Source organism: Panthera tigris, chromosome B2, assembly GCF_018350195.1.
Source record: "Panthera tigris isolate Pti1 chromosome B2, P.tigris_Pti1_mat1.1, whole genome shotgun sequence".
Taxonomy (NCBI): Eukaryota; Metazoa; Chordata; class Mammalia; order Carnivora; family Felidae; genus Panthera; species Panthera tigris.
In genome coordinates this window covers 108513861-108535348 of record NC_056664.1, presented here as the reverse complement: position 1 = coordinate 108535348, position 21488 = coordinate 108513861, and the positions used below count along the sequence as shown (strand labels likewise).

The 21488-nt window shown below is 33.9% G+C and overlaps 1 protein-coding gene across 4 annotated transcripts in view; it reads left to right on the top strand.

The window, feature by feature from the left end:
* The window catches only part of TBC1D32 (TBC1 domain family member 32), a 199943-nt gene that overhangs the window by 50863 nt on the left and 127592 nt on the right, over positions 1–21488 (top strand). For 3 of the 4 annotated variants that reach the window (XM_007078680.3, XM_042987089.1, XM_042987090.1), the window contains exons 13-18: positions 628–768; positions 3418–3510; positions 5298–5440; positions 9290–9417; positions 13834–14035; positions 14601–14680. In XM_007078680.3, coding sequence (XP_007078742.2) covers positions 628–768; positions 3418–3510; positions 5298–5440; positions 9290–9417; positions 13834–14035; positions 14601–14680 — 787 coding nt within the window. The remainder of the gene's footprint in view (positions 1–627; positions 769–3417; positions 3511–5297; positions 5441–9289; positions 9418–13833; positions 14036–14600; positions 14681–21488) is intronic. The other variant, XM_042987091.1, reaches the window with a different exon arrangement.

Here is a 21488-nt window from a genome sequence, read left to right as displayed (position 1 = left end):
GCCCCTGCTACCAGCTAGCCTCTTGTCTCTGCCACTTGTCCTCCTCAAGCTCTGGTCATACTAGACTATTTGCCGTACTCTGAATTGGAAGCCCAGTTTCATGTTTCTTACTGTTCTTTGACATCAGATAGTTCGAGGTCTTATATAAGACAGATACTGAGGAGATCTTGAGTGTGTGGATGGATGAATGAATGAATGATATATTTTAGGTGTATATATTTTACAGATTCTAATTTTATTTACTAACATGGTTATAAATAGTCTTCATAGTATTAACTTTTAATTGGTAGAATTTAAACAGTGATATTTTCTAATGACTTTCTCCCTTTCTTATTTTTGAAGTTCCTCTTGATAACAGGTGATAACTCTGACAATCCTATGCTATTTTGGAATGAACACTGTATGCATGTTACACTTTCCTGAGCTTAAATTTGTGATGAATGCTTTTCCGCAGAGATTTAGGTGTTATAGGATCTTAGGAAAGATAATTAACTTTTTTTTTTTTTTTAATACCATCAGAGTCTTCATTATAGACTGCAACCCTGTTTAATGTTCAGAAGGGAATGAAGATAGGTACTATCTAAAAAATACATTAAAATAAATGTATTTGTTTGCTTCTCTTTTAAGGGAACAAACAGAAAACCTTCTACTACTCAGGACAAGAATTACAATATATTTATTTCATTCACTCACTGTGCCTTTTAGGAAGATTATTGATCTATACACAAGGCAGACGGTTATTTCCTATAAAGCTGAAGAATAGAAAAGGTATGTACAATTAGGAGAAACAAATATGTTTAGCTGGTAAGGTGGTTGAGCTATGAATTGCTGAACTTTGGAGATTTTGCATGGTGTCTTCTAGGGTGTGTAGCAACATGGTTTTTAGTCTACTGATGGCTTGTACACTTTTAAGTGTTACAGTTCCTTTTTTCAGTATGTGCTTTTCCTTACATTATAGTTTTTTCTATTCAGCCTTTATTGCTTCCCTTATTTCCCCCTGTCTTTCAAAATCCTAGATGTACTGAACAATCCAGATCTGGATTCAGAACTAGAAGACCTCATTTAAATTATAGTTATCTTATAAACTGGCTGTGACCTTTGGGCAAAATCATATAACCATTGTTTTTTTACTCTATAAAAATGGAATAATATCAGTGATGCTGAGCTCATACAATTTTTGTGATGGTCAGAGATGAGTTTTCAGAATACTGTATTTGTGTTTTTGTTTTATTTTAGAGACAGCGAGTAAGCATGAGCACAAATTGGGGAGAGGAGAGGAGCAGGGAGGGAGGGAATATCCCAAGCAGGCTCCATGCTCAGCACTGAGCCCAATGCAGGGCTCGATCCCACCACCTGGGGAATCAAGACCTGAGCTGAAACCAAGAGTCAGGCACTCAACTGACTGAGCCACCCAGGCACCTCCACAATACTGTTCTATAAACTGCAAAGCCCTGTACCATTTAATATATTACTATGTTACCCTAAGCCCTATTTTTAAAGTTTTCTCCATCAACTTCAGCACATGCTATTATTTTGCCTCCTTTAAAACTTTATACTAGGAATATAGTCGAGAGATCAGCAAACTTTTTCTATAATGTGCCAGATAGCAAGTATTTTTGGTTTTGTGAGCCACATACTGTCTTTGTTGAATATCCTGTATATTTGTTTATACACTTGCTCATTTGTGCAAAATAATGATCACAGCATGCCTGAGACTCTATCCTTAGGAAGGCCTTCTTGCAAGGTTTCACTCTAGCTCGCATGTGGGAACTTGGATTTCTCACTGTTCCCAGAACTGTTAAGAGTGGTCCACTGTGCCTACGTAAACGCTTTGCACACGTAGTATAGTTCATGCTGAATATTTGCTTTCATTCTGGGAGTCTGGAATCCTGGTATGTGCTACGCAGAAGGTGCTTACGTCATCAGCCCCCGTGGAAAGCTTGGGCACTGAGTCTCTAGGGAGCTTGTTGGTAGCCAGCATTTCACATGTGTTGTCACAGTTTGTTGTTGGAAGAATTAAGTGTATTTTGTGTGACTCCACTGGGAGAAGACCCTTGTATGTTTGCACCTGGTTTGTTTTGGACTTCACCTCATGCATTTTTGCTTTGTATCCTTTTGTTGTGATAAATTGTAGCTGGCAGTACAACTATATATTGAGTCCTCCTAGCAAATCACTGAATCTGGGCATGGTTGGGGATCCTTGACACACTTTACGTACCTTGAAAAGTGTAAAACAAAACAAAACATTTTTAGCTTGCAAGCCTTATAAAATTAGGCCATACATGCTATTGTTTGCCAATTCTGTTACGGAGTATCTTCACTTTGAACACTTCTGTACTGTTCTCTAGTTGTTTTACTTAAGTTTTTCTCCTTGGTTATGCTGGCTGTGAGCTCCTTGACGGAAACTGTTTTATGTACTTGTATATTCTGTGGACGTGTAACTCGAGGCATAAATGAGCACTTAGAGAATGGACTTTCAAGATAAGAGCTGCCATTTTTATGGGTTATTATTGAACTTTACAGAAATAGATTAATAAACAATCTGTGATGTTATTGTAGGTATTTAACTGAAGTTTATATGTCTGTCATCTATAATTTAGCACTTTATGTTGACTTTTAACATCGACTTTTTGGCCTATCAAATGTCACAGGCCATCTCAAAATTCAGTTTTGAGAGCTCTATTCTACTGTATTAGTGTATGTCAGCATTTAAGTTTTACATGTGTGTTCACTAGAATCTTTAGGTAACGATTCTGCATCAGGGCTTGGTGAATTACAGCCCACGGGCCAAGTCTGGTACTGTTTTGTATGGCTCATCAGCTAAGAATGGTTTCTATATTCTTACAAGAATATTTTGTGACCTGTGAAATAAAATTAAAATTTTGATGCAAAGTCTTATTGGAAAATTACCATAATTGTTCATTTGCAGATTATCTGTGGCTACTTTAGTGCTACAACATCAGAATTTCATATTTGTAACAGAACCAGAAACACTTTGGCCACTAAGCCTAAAATATTTACTAGAAAAAGTTTGACACCTGTTTCACAGTTCTATATAGATAAGTTGGCTGGACTAACACATTAAGCTGAATTTTATCATTCCTAATAAATTCATAGTCCTGATCAGATTGATAGATCTTCCTGTGGTAGGTTTATATTAAGTGACTGGTCCAACATCAATGGTAAAGCTTCACATAGCACCTACTGTATTATTTTCCTTGCCATCTTTTAACTTGCCATTAGACAAAACAGATTAGGCAGTTTGTTTTTCTGGAGTCTTCTGTCTTGGGTTCTAGCCCGCTTCTCACTGATTTTACCACAATCTCTGAAAATTCAGGAGGATGGGAAACTCAGTTAAATTTTTTTAAGTTGTAAATATATACTAGAAAATAATCTTTTTCTTTCTCCTTTTTGAAGATTTAGTATCCCTTACAGATCTTGTGGTTTTGTTTACCCAACTTATCTATTACTCACCAAGTTGTCCAAAGATGACATCTGCTGCACATCTAGGTAATTCTGCTTCTATTTTAAATAGAGTAATAGAAATATCTAAAAATACTTAATATTCTGTTGTCTAGATGTTTTGAGTGACTGACCTAGTTTGGTAAAGAGGTTTCCTAAGATGCAGTATTATTCATAACAAATCACATTGATCCTGGAGTAAACCATGAAATCTAATTTTGTTTATTGATGTTTTAAGATATTCCTAATTTATTTCCTTCTTATGTAGAATCAATTTTGCTAGAATTTTAATGTCATTCTTAAGAAATGCTATTAAAGGAAGTTTGATTGATAGGTACTAATGTGTTCTTCTTTGCTGTTTTCTGTCCTTTATACTTTTCTGATGTTTTGATCAGCCTGCTTGTTTTAGGTCACATTAAAAACTTCACATCTTCTCTTATTAAAGAATAGAGCAAAAACAAAAACTTCATTTTTTAATAAAATGACTCTTAGTCAATGTTCTAAGCCTGGAAGTTACCGTAGAAATGCTGGCAAAATTCTGAGTTCAAGTTAATCAAAGGGAAAACAAATTTTGGCCATATATGTTAGTGCTAAATGCAGCTACCAATTAATTACTATGTTTCATTTATGCAGTTATACCAGCTTATTAGTCTTAACAGTGGCTCTCAAACTTCTTTCTGCCTTTACAGCATTTCCGTGTTATAAAGATGTAGCTTAGGTCCCCCTGCTTAGTGCTCCTACAACATACTGTGTTTCTTTTATGTTAAAAATGTTCCTTCTTATAATTACTTGTCAGTGGCTTGATTTACCATCTAGTGGACTTTTTTTTTTCTATTTTTTGTCTTAGTTATGCATGTCTACAGTGCCTAGCACAATGTCTGACACATAGTAGGCACTGGTAAGTAGATAAAAGAATGAATGAATGAGTAAATGGCTGTGTGCTCATCAGTAATATCTCTCATTGCAAACAGGGTCTGGAACTGATTGAAAAAGATCACTTTTCATTTCTTTTTGTCAAGTGTTGACTTGAAGTCTTAGTGTGTTCAGGGAGTAAAGAATATTGTAACATAAATTAAGAATTTTGGTGTTACTTTTAATATTCTGTCTTAAAACCTTATGCCGTTAACTTTTGGTTCCTTACTTTCTTGTAAAACAGTATTTTGTGAGTATATTAGGTCAAATAACCTGAAAATATATTGATTTATGAAACCAAAAAATATCATACTCACTTTAGTGACTATTCCATTTGTTAGATTTATATATATTTGTGTTTTTTTTTTGTACATATTTTAAAGGAGAATCTTTACAGTGCTCATTCATTTCACTGGTTTTATGGTAATATATATAAGCAGTAGTATATTAGTATTTGAGGAATTTTCTCCCCTTCTTGCATTTTTGGTGATTATGTTTTACTCTAATTTTCTACCAGGATGAACACTTGAATGCATATTTTAAGAAAAAGAAAAAGTGAATACAAGTAAATGTTTGCTGGGAGGAGAAAAGTTGTAAATTTGTTTCATACCACGTCCTTACTGTTAAGCAGTGATTTAATGTCAAATAGCAGATGATCTTCTGTTGTTTCTCAGAATTCAGATTTGTCATTCACTTCTTTAAAATTAACTTGAGGATATATTAAGCTAATTGATCTTCCCCTAGGTTTCAGGTTTTGATTTGGCAATACATCATCCTTTGGGCATTGAATTGGATAATTGTTTGTTTTTAACTATTTAACTTTGTTGATCTTTTTGGAACAGCAATGGCTAACTCATAAATAAACTATATTAAGTTCTTAATGTTTAAAGTTCTAATTTCTAAAAGAACTGTTATTTTATCAGATAATTACTCTCCCGCAAGTATGGTGACTGAAGTTCTTCAGATACTCTGTGATCAGAAAGAATGTGCAATTGAATGCTTGTATAACAACACTGTGGTTGAGGCACTTCTTCAGCCTATTCATAACTTAATGAAAGGAACTAAGGTTGGTATTTACTAAAAAGGGTCTCTTAAATGGGTATTAGGGAATATTCAGTGGGACTTTATTTCTAAATTTCATGTATTTGAAATATTTATTATATCATCTTTCCCTATATGCTTTTATGCTGACATAAATTTTTATTTACTATTAAATCATAGTTTACATAGTTGATTTATTCATTATTGACAGTGTAGGGGGGAAATACATATAACATCTTAATTTTTTTTCTAGTCAGGCCTAGATCTGATTATAAGGATTGAGAGAAGTTATTAAGCTATTTGTCTTGTAAAATTAGTAAATCTTGTGAATGTTTTGTTTTGATAGTAATTTTATAGCCTTTAGATTATTTTTCTGAAGAGTCAGCTCTGTTTTATATGAAGAAATAATATTTTAGAAAAAAAACTTCTACATGTTCAGAACTGGGATGTTCATATCTCTTTACATTTTGTATGGACTGTTTCTTTACGTTATATAATTTAATGCTTACAACTGAGGCTGAAAGAAGTAAATTACTCAAGGTCAGAGTAATTTTAAATTTACACATTTAACAGGTGGCAGAATTGGTATCACTACCAATACTGCTATATGTCCACTTCTGTGACTTAAGTTTTGGGGAGAATGACTTAAATCTTAATAGGCTAAAGGTTTTGCCCTTCTAGGTCTGTGTTTTGTAGTGTTTTTACTGTTTTCATCTCCTTTGCCCACCGCTCAGTGGCTGGGAACTGTTTACCCATCTATGTATTCATTCTTCATTGTTCATTCAGAAAACATTAAACACTTATGTGAATGTGATACAAAGTATGGGATTCTAGGAAATTAAGGGGATAGAATTTTGATTTTTATGGTCAGCCTTAGGAAGATAAATAGAGAACAACCAGTAGAATTCCTAATACAGTTTAATGTATATAATATAATAATGTAATAAATAATAACAATAGTAATATGAAATATAAACCATATACCAGAGCTGAGAAATGTGCTTTTGGATTTTGTGTCAGAGTTTTTGTTTGTCTTTGCTTTCATATATCTTCAACTTTTTATTTTCCTTTGGCTTCTTTCCTTTCCCTATAAATATGCCTGAATCTGTCTCATAGTTGGGATGAGAAAAACTCTTGATCATCAGTGCACGTCTTTAGCTACCACCTAATATCTGGTCTCTTTAACAATAGCTTTTAATTATGTTGGACTGCCATTGTTATTCTGGCTCCCTCTATTCCATCATGTTTCCAAACATCGTATTATGATCTTACCTCCACTACATCATTGATGCTACTTTGATTGCAGTTGCTCATAACTTCTTAAACCTGTAACTAATTACTGACCACTTTTCAGTTGTTATTTACCTATTATTATTAACACAGTAGACCACTTCTAGAATTGGTGACCTGGCTTTCCTAAAGTCCTATATATTACTCTTATCCCTGTCTTTCTAATGATTCCTTCTCTGTCACCTCTGAGGGCTCCCCTTCTAGGTCTCTGCTGTCTTCAGTGAGTCAGAATCTGGTTCACTTTCTTTTCTCTCAGTACACTTTTCCTAGGTGATTTCCTCCAATTCTGATGATTAGATGCATAGTTAACTTTTTTTTTTCTTTTAAAAAGGTTTATTTTTGAGAAAGAGCATATGCATGTGAGCAGGGGAGGGGCAGAGAGGGAAGGAGAGAGAGAATCCCAGTCAGGCTCCATGCTGACAACGTGGAGCCCAACGTGGGGCTCGATTTCACAAACCTTGAGATCATGATCTGAGCTGAAATTAGGAGTCAGAAGCTTAACTGACTGAGCCACCCTGGAGCCCCTGTTAACTTCTAAATTTAGATCTCTTCAGCTCCAGATTTGTCTTTAGATGCCTGTTGAACACCTTTTTTGAATTATTCCATGTGAAAATCAAACTCGCATTTTCAAAAAATTAGTTTTTGGCTTGTCACTTCTTTTCTCTCTCTCTCTCTCTCTCTCTCTCTCTCTCTCTCTCTCTCTCTTTTTTTTTTTTTTGTTCTTGCTCAGTTTTTTTAAGCTTCCTTGCATTTCCCTGCATGGTAAGTAGGACTGCTATATATCTAGACTCGTTCCTCATTTTTTTCATTCCATTGGTAATTAAGCCCTAAAGACTTGTTTTCCTACATATCTCTAAAATCCATGTATGTCTTTTAATCCCTGCTGCTACTGATTTTGTTTAAGCTCTGATAATCCCTTGCTTGGAATACTGAAATAATTTTCTAATTTTTTTTCTAGTCTTTCACCTTTCTAGCCTGTCCTCTGTATTGCCACTAAGACTGTCACGGTGTTTTCCTGCTTGTTCCTTGCTAGATACATTTCAGACTGTCTAACTAGACATTAGTCAAGTTTTCTGTTGTGTCCTACCTATTTTTTCCCATGTATTTTAGTTATAAGAGATTATTTGCATTTTTTGAACAAGGTTTCAATATTTCCCTATGTTTGTATGCTTTCCCCTTGCCCTGTAAAGTAGTGGTCTAGGTGGTCTTCCTTTCTTCGGACCATAGTTTATTTTTTTTTTCTCCTAAAACTTCTAGTTCTCCCAGGAAAAGCTTTCTTTCTCTTATATTCTCATGTTATGTACTTCTGTACTTACATTGGAATTATTCTTGAGAGTAAGAAACAGCCCTCTGGCACATGGTAGACATTCTGTATTTACATTAAAACATTCAGCATCACTCATTGAGTCAGTATTGTATCACTGGCTTGTGCTAGGTGTTTGAAATATAGAAGAGATTAAGACCTATACCTTTCTTTGAAGGAGCGTACTCTAATAGGAAAGACAAACTGTTAAAATACTGAATGAGGAGCAGAAAGGTTTAAGAAGGTGTATGTAAGGGGGGGTGCCTGACTGATTCAGTAAGTAGAGTTCAGGGTTGTAAATTTGAGCCCCATGTTGGGTAGACAGATTACTTAAAAAAAATTTTTTTTTTCTTTAAAAGAAGGTGTATGTATGAGAGAAGGAAAGTATTCCAGGCAGAGAAGTTGTTTTAAGAAAGATACTTAATATGAAAGTAAGAGATAGTATAATAATGCCTAATATAATTATGAAATATTCAGGTGAATATACCTGACTCCTTAGTTAAGCTAACTCACTGAATTTATTAGGATATGTTGGTTGCAATGTTTAGATACTCAGATTTCTTATAGAGAATATGTGTATTGGCAGCTGTGCAGGTACAGACAAGTAGGTCGGCCCCAGAGAGAACAGAATTTTAGTAGACTTAGACTTCCAGATGGGCTCCAGCATTAATATGACTCTAGTATTTGCCTTGTACTAATTTGCAAAGATATTTTTAGTATTTCTATTTACAATTAAAAGTGAAGAAATATGATTGGATCAGGCCATGTTTTCCTCATTAGATGACATCATTCACTATTGGCCATCCCATGAATTGCTTGTCCTTACTCAGACCTATAATTTATGACCCAGCCAGTTGCAGGAAGGGGTGATGTTCCTTAGAAACGATGGCAGTTTGTTAGAAACCATATATAAAAAAATTAGTTTAGATATTCAGGAATCCAGTGAGTGGGAAGTAAAGAGCAAAGTGGAAATAGAGGAGCTACTGCATCTGTCAAATAGAATTATATATAAAACTGTAATGGGAACAGCAGGTCCCTCAACTGTGTTCATAAACAATAACTGGTTTGGGTAAAAAGCCTGTATATATTTGTCTTATCAACTGTGCTAAGTGAATATAATCTAATGACACATTTAATTCAGACATAATTCACAACCAATCATTAACTCTCTTTTTGTTGTGGTAATATAACTTTGTTAGACTACACTACCCCCCTTGAGTTTTAGTTTGTGATGTATTAACATGTCATAAAATTATGATTTGTTATCTTTTTAATGTACAGACTGCTCCAAATTGCTCTGAAACCGCTTTAATTCACATAGCTGATATATTGGCAAGAATAGCATCTATAGAAGAAGGACTTACCTTACTTCTTTATGGAGAAAATATGAACTCTTCTGGAGAAAAAAGGTACATGTCTATGCTTTAAATTTGTGGAATTTTTAGCATATTGTCTCAATCTAACTCAAAGTTTCCAAAAGGTTATGCAATGTGTAATAATGAAAATCAGGGTAACTATTCTAGATAGTTAGATTCTGATGAGCCACTAACAACATAGTAGATGATCTCCAGATTCTAGTAGTAACCAGGATTGTGGACTATACAGGCAGAGTAGGCCTGATGTCAATAACTTCAAAATAAGAATAGGAGGATTCATCCCATATGGGATGTTTTTGCTCCTTGTACTTTTTCAGACTTCTAAGACCACCCATGATTGATTCCAGTCAAACCACACAAAAGTACACAATGGAAAAAGCTACCCTTGCTCAGTTCCATCTCTGGCTTAACCAATGGTATTTTTGTTATGCTTTTAGACCTTCTCTGCGCTTATAATAATGATGTATAAAATGTACATTCATAACTAGAATTTTTGTTTCTCTTCATAAAAATGTCATATACATTATTCAGTTTTCCTATGTGTAACCATGAGCATCTTCCTAGATGATGAATGAAACACTATTTTTGATAGCTCCATGGTACTTTTTTAAAAAGTAAGTTTATTTATTTGAGAGAGAGTGAGGGAGGGGCAGAGAGAGGAAGAGAGAGAGCTCTCCCATGCCAGCTCTTTATGGCCAGCACAGAGACTGACACGGGCTCAATCTCATGAACTGTGAGATCATGACCTGAGCTGAAATAAAGAGCTGGACGCCCAACTGACTGAGCCATCCAGGTGCCCCTGGGTGAACTTCTTTTTAAGTTGACTTTCAGGCATTTCGTCTGTTTTCAGTCTCACTTCTGTCTCCAACTCCAGAGATGCTTGGTTCCGACAATTTGAGTTTTTTGAGAGGTTTGATGAAATAAATTGTGTTCTGTTTTCTGTATTGTGGCTGATCATTCAGTTTTTCCAGGTCCTGAATTACTTCTTGTTTTTTTCACATTCTAGAGTATAAAAAATTGTTACTATCACATCCTTTCTTTTCTTCTTGACAGCTATAAAAGCCTTCTGAAAATTCTGTTTATTTTGCATTTTAGTATTTTAAGAGGGTGCAGATGTGAGTGTAGGTGTTCAATCTGCCATACTCAACTGGAAGTATTTTTCTATACAGATAACAATTCTTTTGTAAAATGAGAAAGACTAACCTTTTGTCACGAGTTCTAAAGTTTCTTTTCATTGTCCATCACTTCCCTATTTCAGTTTTTTTGTTTTGATTTTTGTCTTTTTTTGCTATATAGACATTTAATTATATAATTAGTTTTTTCCCAGTCATTAGGATTTCTACATTTTTTAAAAAGTTTTCCTTAATTGAAGTTAAACAGGTAAGACATAAAATGTCCATTTCTTCTGACTCCCCATTGTTCAGTGGTTGTTTCTGATAATTATTATTTATATTGGCCAAAGACTGGAATCGTCTCAAATGTCCAGTAACAAGAGACTGGTTGATTAAATTATGTTTGCACAAAGGAACACTTAGCTCTGCAGTGGGAACATGGAATTTTTTATGTATTGCTGTGGAGTTGTCTTCAGAATATGTTAAGTGAACAAAAGAATGTTTATAGAATGCTACCTTTTATATGAATAGAATATGAATAAACAAAAACATATTTGTTGATATTTTTCAAAAGGAGCGATGAAAGGGTAAACTGAAAAGTAATAGTTTTCGAGGAAGGGAGAAAAGCATGTGGATGGGGAGGTAGAAAGGTAAGACATGTACCTTGATTGGACCTAGATTTGACTTTGGAATCATGTATCTGATTTATATGCTAAATGTAAAAGTTAAAAAGAAGAGTTCAAATTTTGAAGAAATTAAAACAAATGGAAATAAGAGCATTTAACTACCAATCAAGTTAGTTACCTACCCATGCAAAAAATTACTTCAAAGTGACCTGATTTGAACATTTCTAGTGGGATATATAGGGTTAAAAAAAATCACAAAAATAATCTTAATCTGCCTTTAATATATTCTGAAACTATTATGCCCATATTCTAAATAAAGCAAATAAGTAATTAGCATCATAAGAAACTAGAATTTCAACAAAAACATGATATTAAATTTATATTTATAAAATAACATATATTAATTTAATATATGTTAAATTAAAATTAAATTTATATTTAAATTTATATATAAAATTATATATAAAATTAAATTTATGTAAATATAAAATATATTAATTGAAATTTAAATTCATAATGGAAATAAATATTTCTCTTATTCTTTAAAAAATTTTTTTTTGATATTTACTTATTTTTGAGAGAAAGAGGGAGACAGTGTGTGAGCAGGGGAGGGGCAGAGAGAGAGGGAGACCGAGTCAGAAGCAGGCTCCAGCCTCTGAGCTGTCAGCCCAGAGCTCAACGTGGGGCTTGAACCCATGACCTGTGAGATCATGACCTGAGCCGAAGTTGGATGCTCAACTGAGCCACCCAGTCACTCCATAAATTATACTTTTCTTAGCACTGACAGGCTAGAAGTAATGATAACCCCTTAGTAGACTGTGGTCTCTAAATATCTAAGGTTCCCCCCCCCCCCCGCCCCCTAACCACAAAAGGAGGAAGGGCTCCTTGAAGGTAGTTGTTTCTGGGTTGGGTTGGGAAATGTGCAAGGTGATCCTGGGATATCTTACCATTCTAGAAAGTAAGGAAATTATCAAAGACTAAAGATGTTGTGTCAAAAGTACCCCAAGCTACCAGAAGGGGCCTCCTACTGATTGAAGATGGATAATTTAAGAATTAAAAAAATAGTTACTTCAATGGTTAACATACATAAAGCATACAAACATAGTTTTAAAAAACATACTAAAATTAAAGAAAACCTCATCAATTACCCATTGAAGTTGTGAGGACACCAACTCATTTTGTAAATTGATTAAAAAAATTCAGACGTGTTTTTTTATTCTTTCTTGTACCAATTGTATTTTAATATAACTATTAAGTTACTGAAGATAAAATTCTTCATAGAAAGCTTTTAGTTAATAAATGCAAGATAATTAGAAATCACCATTTGGTAATTCCTAATGAAATAGTTCATTTAGGAAATTATCCTGAATTGATGCTAAAACCATTAGGTGAATGGCTTGATGAGAGGAGGACTTCCTACTGGAGAGCTCAGGCTTCTACCATCTGACCAGTTGATTTTTAGCACCACCAAAATTAGGACAACAATATGTGTCTCATGATGCAGTCGGAGGTACACAGTAGCAACCACCTATAAAGTTATTTTTTCCGGGAAAAAAAGAAATTGAACCTTAAGCCTCTAGATATAATTATCAACTTACGGAAATTATGGGGAAGTAGAGGAACACATTAAATGACACCATAAGGAAGCAGTTATCCAAATAATAGTATGGATAGGAAAAATAACTTCATTTCTCCAAATCATTGGCATAGGTAAAAAAAAAAAAAAAAAAGAGGGAGCCTAAATAATACAATAACCTCATGCACTGCATGAAACTTGTTTGAATTTTGATTTATACAAACCTGTTATAAGGACAACCTTACGACAATTAGGAAAATCTTGATATGGGTGGACTAACAGATAGATTAAAGAATCATAGTTTGGTGGGGTATTGGCACATAACATAGAAACCTTTATCAGTTAAAGATGTACACTAGGTAAAATGATGTCTGGGATGTAGCATATAATATTTCAGTAGAGGTGGGCAGAGGGGGAGGTCAGGATATATAAAACAAGACTGGCAAAATGTTAGTAACTGTTAAAGATGTATGGAGGGGTACATGGAAGGCCCTATCCTAAAGCTAGAAAGACTAAACGTGTGCTGCTGTGGAGCTAGATATCCTGGGTTTGAGGCCTGGCTCTACCTCTGACAAGCCTTGTGGTATTGTTCAAGTTATTTAATTCCTGTAAGCCTTAACTTTATTTGTTTATCTGTTTAAAAAATGAAGAGTATAGTTTATAGGGTTATTGTGAGGATTAAATGGATTAATACATTTGAAATATTTAGAACAGTACTTGGCATATTAAACATTTACTATGTTTTCCTTATCTGTTATTACTATTAATGTGTCTGAGATTCTGAAATACAGGAGCTACATCCTATTAATGGCAGGGGAACTCAGGATTTTGTTTTCACTATAATCAAGTGAAGTTCCATATGGCCCGGGACCCATGGTGTCTATAACCTGTTAAGTGTATAGTTTTGCTTTTTCCTATCTGTATGTTCTTTCCTTCTAGTCTCCTGAAACTGCTAATTATTAGACACCTATCTGTACATAGGTGGGAACAGGAATATTGACATGTCCAAGAAAAGCTAGAGGACTAAATGGGAAGCCAAGTAAATGCAAAGTTTATGATACAATTTGACTTTTTTGGTAGTACTTGATGAGGTGATGATTTATAACCTTGGAATAACTTTAGTATCATGTTTTAGTTCTACAGGTGCTCATATAATTGCCCAGTTTTCGAAAAAACTTCTTGATGAAGACATTTCTATTTTTTCTGGTTCGGAAATGTTGCCTGTGGTTAAAGGAGCTTTTATTTCTGTGTGTCGTCAAATATATGGTACATGTGAAGGCTTACAGGTGTTAATTCCTTATAGTTTGCATGAGTCTATAGCAAAAGCATGGAAGAAGGTAAGAATTTTTAAGCTTTTCCTCCCCCCTGAAAATCTTTACTTCAAATATAGTCACTATAGTATTATCATAATGCAGTTAAAATCTTTTACTGGCACAAATATGCCTTCTTTAGTATCACAGTACTTTAGGGAACAGAATGCTTTCTAATTTGGTACAGGATGCCTGTACCTCATCTCCCACTAAGACAAAGTTCTAGGACCTAACTACATTTCAAAGTCTTTTCTTGCAGGAGAGCCTTTAGATAAATTATATTTGCATAAACTGACATCCTTTAGAAGCTGTTTCTGAGCAACTTTTATAGCCAGCTGGGGTTTTGTTATGGACACTGGAGATAATGTTGCAAAGTCAAATGTAGTATGTATCAGTGGACTAATAAGCCTTTTTTCCTCACACTTATATGCTTCATTTATAAAATATTTTACATAACATTTAATTAAAAGCCAAATAGCTTAAAATTTGAAGGTGATTTAATTTTAGTTACATTAAGGATCAACTATAAAAACGTATCATGAGATCTTACGAGTAATCAATAAATAATGTAAATTAATCTGTTATATTTTAGACAAGTTTGCAATCAGAAAGAACTACTCCAGTAAAGTGCTTGGAATCTGTTTCTTCAGTAAGCCAGGAATCCCAAAACCTGTAAGCACAATTGAATAAACTTATCTGTTTTTCTACATTTGCTGAAATAATTAAAAAATGAGAATATAATTAAACATTGTAGCAAAAATATACCTGAAACTAATATTACACTATGTGTTAATTAACTGGAATGTAAATAAAAACTAGAAAAAAAAAAAAAAAGGACTTTATAGGAAGGTGACCATATACATATAGGATTGAGGAAAATTACACCTACGGGGAACTTTTGGAGATACTTGTACCTTACTTGTACCTTACATCTAGCAATATTTATTATACTTGCTTCATCCTGTCTTTACATTTTGGGTTAAGAAACTGGATCTGTTATAATGTTTCCAGAAAATACAGAGAATTATCAAATACTAAATTTTGGAAAGCTAACTAGGGAGTTCCATAGGAATAAGGTGATTTCAAATGCCAGCAAAGTCTATTTATATTTAAATTATGATTTTTCAGAATGTGTGGGAATGCATTTTAATTACATTTTGGCATAAGGAAATTATTTAATTCAGTATTTATACTAATTTTTAATTTAGATATCTCCATGTATCTTCACAAATACCAATAGGACATGGAGTCAAATTAGTGATGGGAAAAAAATTTTTTTAGTTAGTATCTGATGACTAATATATTTGCATTCTCTTCTTAGTTGTTGGCATGCTCTAAACAGATAATAGAACGTTGAGGGATATTCTTAAGAAAAAATAAATCAACATTTTTTTTGGATAGGCATAGTTTTAACTAAAGAAGTCTAACAAAAAGCCTTTTTTAAATTTCCTTAACAATGTAATTGTTCAACAAATAGCTAATTTCCTAAAAATTAGCTATAATTTTTTTTCTGATTGTTGTCATAAACTTAATTGCCATTTTTTTGTGTGTGGAGAGAAAAACATTTCTGCAGTTTTTGAGGTAGTTTTTAGATGTTTTCTTTGAGGTCTCCTCTGATTTCTCCTCTTCCTTTGATTCATTCAGCCATGTGCTAGACCGAGGGCTTGGACTTCTGAGGATACCTATATCTTAAGAGCTTATTGTGTAGGGTAGAATACAAATAAATACAATGTGGCAATATGGTATACTAAATTTATATGATGGGGTCATGAAGGGTTTATTGGGAGGCAACTTGTGAGGGAAATCTTTTTGGAAGAAGTTGTTAAAGTAAGTTAAAGAGAATAGATACTAACCTGACTAAAAAGGGGGAAAATGTTATTTCAGATGGAAGAAATAGTATGGTCAAATAGGCTAAGAAGAGGGAACGTAATTAATAGTCAATACATGTTACTCTCAGTAATATTTTTAGATTCTGAAGTTAGAGTGTGAAAGAGGTAATAAATTATATGCCACACTTCTTTCCTGAGCTGTCAACCAAGTAATAGAGATAAAGAAGTCAAACAGATCAAAACATTGAATATATACAGGCTTCCTAATAGCTCAAGAATTTGATTTACCCTTCTGTCACAATGGTTAGTGGACAGTCATAGGCTTCCCTCTGAGGCAGAGCTTAACAAAGAACAGACTTAACTACACAGTAGAACAGAGCAGAATGTGTGCTTCCTACAGGAAGCTACCTAGCTGGACCACACAGTAGACTGGGAGAGAGGCATTGCTTAACCAGGTGTGCTTAGGACATTCTCCAGATCTCCTGAGTCCCTTCTTCCATGGAGACTAAGTGATTAGGTGGTAAGAGGCAAGCAATGTTAAAATGGGGAATGTGTGCTCAATGTAGAAACTTGATTCTGGAGGAAAAGGAGGTTCCTACAGTGTATGATTCTAATGTCTTAGAAATAAGATTTAATAGACTTTTTGATAATAGAGAGTCAGAACTGTTGATTTCATTTTTGTCAGCAAAATTAAATTACCTCATAGAATTGAATGTATTTTGTTCTTTTGTGTTAATTGAAAAGTTGGAGATAGACATTATTTGTTCCTTCGTAGTTTGCTAAAATTGGAGTGTAAAACCATGTGGACCAGTTAATTAGACTGTTCTAGTGTCAGTACATAGATTCCTGATAATGTTTCTTTTATTTTAATTCCAGTATAATTAATATACAGTGAGTGTTAAGTTAGTTTCACGTGTACAATATAGTGATCCAACAATTCCATATTATTACTCAGTGCTCATCATAAGCACACTCTTAAACTCGTCACCTATTTAGCCTGTCCCCACATGTTCCTACCCTCTGGTAACCATCTGTTTGTTCTCTGTAGTTAAGAGTCTTTTTTGGTTTGTCTCTTTTTTGTCTTTGTTCATTTTTTTTGTTTCTTAAATTCCACATATGGGTGAAATTGTGTGGTATTTGTTTTTTCCAGCTGACATATTTCACTTAACATCATACTTTGTAGATCCATCCATGTGGTTTCCAGTGGCAAGATTTCGTTGTCTTTTATGGCTGAGTACTATTCCATTGTGTGTGTGTGTGTGTGTGTGTGTGTGTGTGTGTGTGTGTATCACTTTATCTGTTCATCTGTTGATGAACATTTTGCTTCCATGTTTGGCTATTGTAAATAATGCTGCAGATAACATAGGGGTGCATATCTTTTCATATTAGTGTTTCTGTGTTCTTTGTTAAATACCCAGTAGTGGAATCTTTCATTTTAGCCATTCTCACAGGTGTGAGGTGATATTTCATTGTGGTTTTGATTTGCATTTCCCTGATGAGTGATGTTGAATGTCTTTTCATGTGTTGGTTGGCCATCTGTATGTCTTTGATGAAATGTCTGTTCATGTTTTCTGTTCATTTTTTAACTGGAATATTTGGTTTTTTGGTGCTGTATACATTCTTTATATATTTTGGATACTAAACCTTTATCAGAAATATCATTTGCAAATATCTCCTCCTATTCTTTATACCTTTTTTGAATCAGTGAATAAATAACACTTCTACTCTTAGACACTAGTTTCTAAATAATGACACCAACAGTAAGATTGATATGATAAAGGTAAAATTAACGGTAAGTTGGTAAAATTCTTATTTTTGAACCTTTGACAGACTAATGTTAGGTATTTTGAGCTTATACTTTCTGACAAGCATATTTTGGAGATTCCCTCTCCATTTTTCTATTTATTGATGCTTACAATACTGCAGAGAAGATTAGCAACATTTATATAGTCATCATAGGGGATTGATGTCTTTTAAATTTAGGCTTTGGATTGTAATCCCAACTGAAATTTCTACCATGCTATTTTGGTTGATAGTAGGGAGTGCAGTGATTGCAAACTATGTGGGATCATTGTTAGTGTGACCATAGAGAAGAATATAATTAGAGGGAAAACAAGGTGCCCAATCTGCCCCAACCAATCATCAAGAGTTAGAAAACTTGAGGGTGAAGTAAGGGGGGTGTCTTTGATCTGTAAAACTCCGCCCATGATCCAAAGAAATAAACACCTGAAACTCAATATCCATGAAAGTGTCTAACCCTCTATAATATCTAACCATTCAAAGAAACAAGTTCTCATAAGCTAACAAAACTGTATTTTTTGCCATTGCCCTTATCTCAGTACCAACAAACACATTCAGTGGCTTGATTTTTCCATTTCAAACCATATCTTCTCTATAAGTGAAAGAAAATTAAATGTTAAGATCTTGGCAGAAAAGATAAAATTATGTCAGTTTTCTGTAATTTTTCAAAATTATGGGATGCACTCTCTAAGTTTTTCGCCTCTGTTAAGTTTTTTGGAGGGGTGGGAGTCAAGGTAGACTTTAAAATGCACTTTCTTTTGGGGCACCTGGGTGGCTGAGTTGGTTAGGCATCTGACTTTGGCTCGGGTCATTATCTTCCAGTTCACTAGTTCGAGCCCCATGTTGGGCTCTATGCTGACAGCTCAGAGCCTGGATCCTGCTTCAGATTCTGTGTCTCCTTCTCTCTATGCCCCTCCCTCACATACACTCTCTTTCGAAAATAAACAAACGTTAAAAAAATTTACAATTTCTTTAATGGCTAATGGTTATTCAGGTTTTTTTGTGCTTGAGAGACTTTTGATATTTTCCTAAAAAATGACTTTTTCTTATCTAAACATATACATTTTTTAACTCGTTTGAAATATTCTTGTATGATTAAAAAATTCTTTAGCTGTAATTATTTATTTTTTGAGTCTTAGTATTTTTATGGCTGTTTTCCTCCCTTGACTATTTTATTGTATTAGTTTATGCAAAGACCAGGTTTGGGTTTTACTAATGCTGTTTGCATCTTCTCTCCTTTCCTCACTTCTGTAGTACAGGAAAGTAAATGAAAAGGGGAATGAGAATGGATGTTGAAAGAAGCAATGCACCTCAGCCATGCTAATTTTAATATATTTTGATATGTAGTACTTTCATATTAAGCTCTTTTAAATATTTTAAAAACTTTCTATTTTGATTTTACTATTTAACCCATGAAATGTTTTCAATACAGTTGTTTCCGAACAGTTATTTTTACTAATATATTTTTTTAACTGTTGACTTCTAATTAATTTGTATTTTCAGAGGACCTGGATTGCATGATAAGTATCCTTTTATGTTGGGTGAGATTTTGTGATACAGTACAGGGTCATTTAAAACCCAAATCTGTCTTTGCTTAAAAAACCTTACTTTGTTTTCTTATTTGAAGCACCTAATTTTTCTTTTCAGTCAGTTATTAAATTTATAGACATTTACTGTTTTTTGCTGTTTGTTGAAACTTGTAGCTCATTCTTTCTCATAGGCTCACATTTTCCCCCATAGTAAGTTTCCAAATAGTTTTCCTTTAATTGTTCTTTAAGGGTTTGAGAGAAGTAAACTAATCTTCTCTTTATGTCTGAAATTGACCATTTCCCCTCCAATCCATGCAACCCACTCCTATCTAAACTGCCCCTCTTAAAGGGTAGTTTATAGTTTATCTGGGTATAAAATTTTTGATACACAATTATTTCTCATCAGTATTTGAAGCTATTACTCCATTTTCTTTTGGAATAAGTAGTAACTGAAAAAAATCTGTTAGTATAATCACATTTCTCTTATAGGTCATATCCTTTCTCCTATCTTTTAATTTGATTGTGGTTTTTGTTTGTTTTTTGCTTTTGTCTGTGTGTGTGTGTTGGATGTTTGTCATTTGTGTGATTTGAGTTTATCCTGTTTGGTACTTTGAATGTTCTTTCAATCTATAGACTGGACTGGTGTCTTTCCTCAAATCTAGAAAATTCTTAGTATCTTTTCGTATATCCCTTTGTTTCTCTTTTACTGATTTTATTAGATGTGTTTTGAGGCCTTTCAGTCTTTATTCTGTTTGTCATCTGTTTTCTTAAACATTTCCTACCTATCTACTATCCAATTCAATAATTCTTTGACTGTGACTCATAAGTGGCTATGCTTCTTATTTCCAAAATTTCCAATGGTTCTTTTTAAAAAAATGTACTTGTTTTTATTTCCCTTTTGCTTTTTGCTTCAGTTTTAACAGAAACATTTTAAAAACTTCCCTTGAGTATCAATAAATTTATTTTAGTCATTTCTGAAAATTATTTCAGCTGGAATGGATTCATTTGATAAGTGTCAATTCTGCTAGCTCTTAGCTTTAGATATCTTTTTTTAAATTCTCAAGTTAGTTAACATACAGTGTACTCTAGGCTTCAGGAGAGTAGAGCCCAGTTATTCATCTCTTACATACAACACCCATCCCGAAAAGTGCCTTCTTTAATGTCCATCACCCATTTAACCCACCCATCCCCAAATCCCCACCCCCATCAACCCTCAGTTTTTTCTCTGTATTTAAGAATCTCTTATGTTTTACCTCTCTCTGTTTTTATCTTATTTTTATTTCCCTTCCCCTATGTTCCTGTGTTAAGTTTCTCAACTTGCACGTATGAGTGAAATCATATATCTTTCTCTGATTGACTTATTTTGCTTAGCACAATACTCTCAACTGATGAATGGTTAAAGATGTGTGTGTGTGTGTGTGTGTGTGTGTGTGTATACACACATACAGCATGTTATGTATGTATGTATACATACATACATACATACATACGGTGGAATACTAGTCAGCAATGAAAAATAATGACCTCTTGCCATTTGCAACAATGTGGATGGAACTGGAGGGTATTGTGATAAGCTTTAGATCTCTCTTAAAGTTTGATTGGGAGTTCATTTTTCAGTCTTTTCGTTTGTCTCCTTCCCTATTTTCTTTCTCCTCCTCACTTATTGTTTCTTCCCACTTATATTTCTATGTTCATTTCTCCCTGCCAAGCAGTTTTATGGTTTTTCTCTTTTACTGTCATGTTTTAAATACATTTTGTATTGGTATTTTGAGGCTCCTGTCACTGATGATATGGATAGTATAGCTACAACTGAAGAACTAGAATATAAATTGATCATATGCTCATTTCTAGAAATGAGGCTTTGTCTGTGTCTTCCTGTTGTCCTAGGCTTCTGGGACAAAAGCTTCTGTCAAAAGCCCCACTTTTAGACCTTGTTATACATACATAGGTGTTTTGTTACATATAATATTTTTAAGTATGTAAATTATACTTTACTTGAGTTAAATATATATTATTTCTATTAGTCTCACCCAGTCGTAGGTCTTAAGCAGTGAGCCTAGCACTGGTCTTGTATCTGATGTGTGACTCCTCTAGTCCTATGTATCTTACTGGTACTAAATTTAGTTTCCATTGCCTGCATTTACCTTAAAATTAGAGCCTCACTTCTGTGTGTTTCTGTCCATGATGGAATTTGTTATTTAAACATGGTTGAATCTTTGGCCACTACTCTGTGATTGGTGCAGAGGGATGTGTGTCAAAACATGGACTTACTCTCTTTTTGATTAGAAAAGTCCTGGATTTCAAGTTATTTTACAATCATTT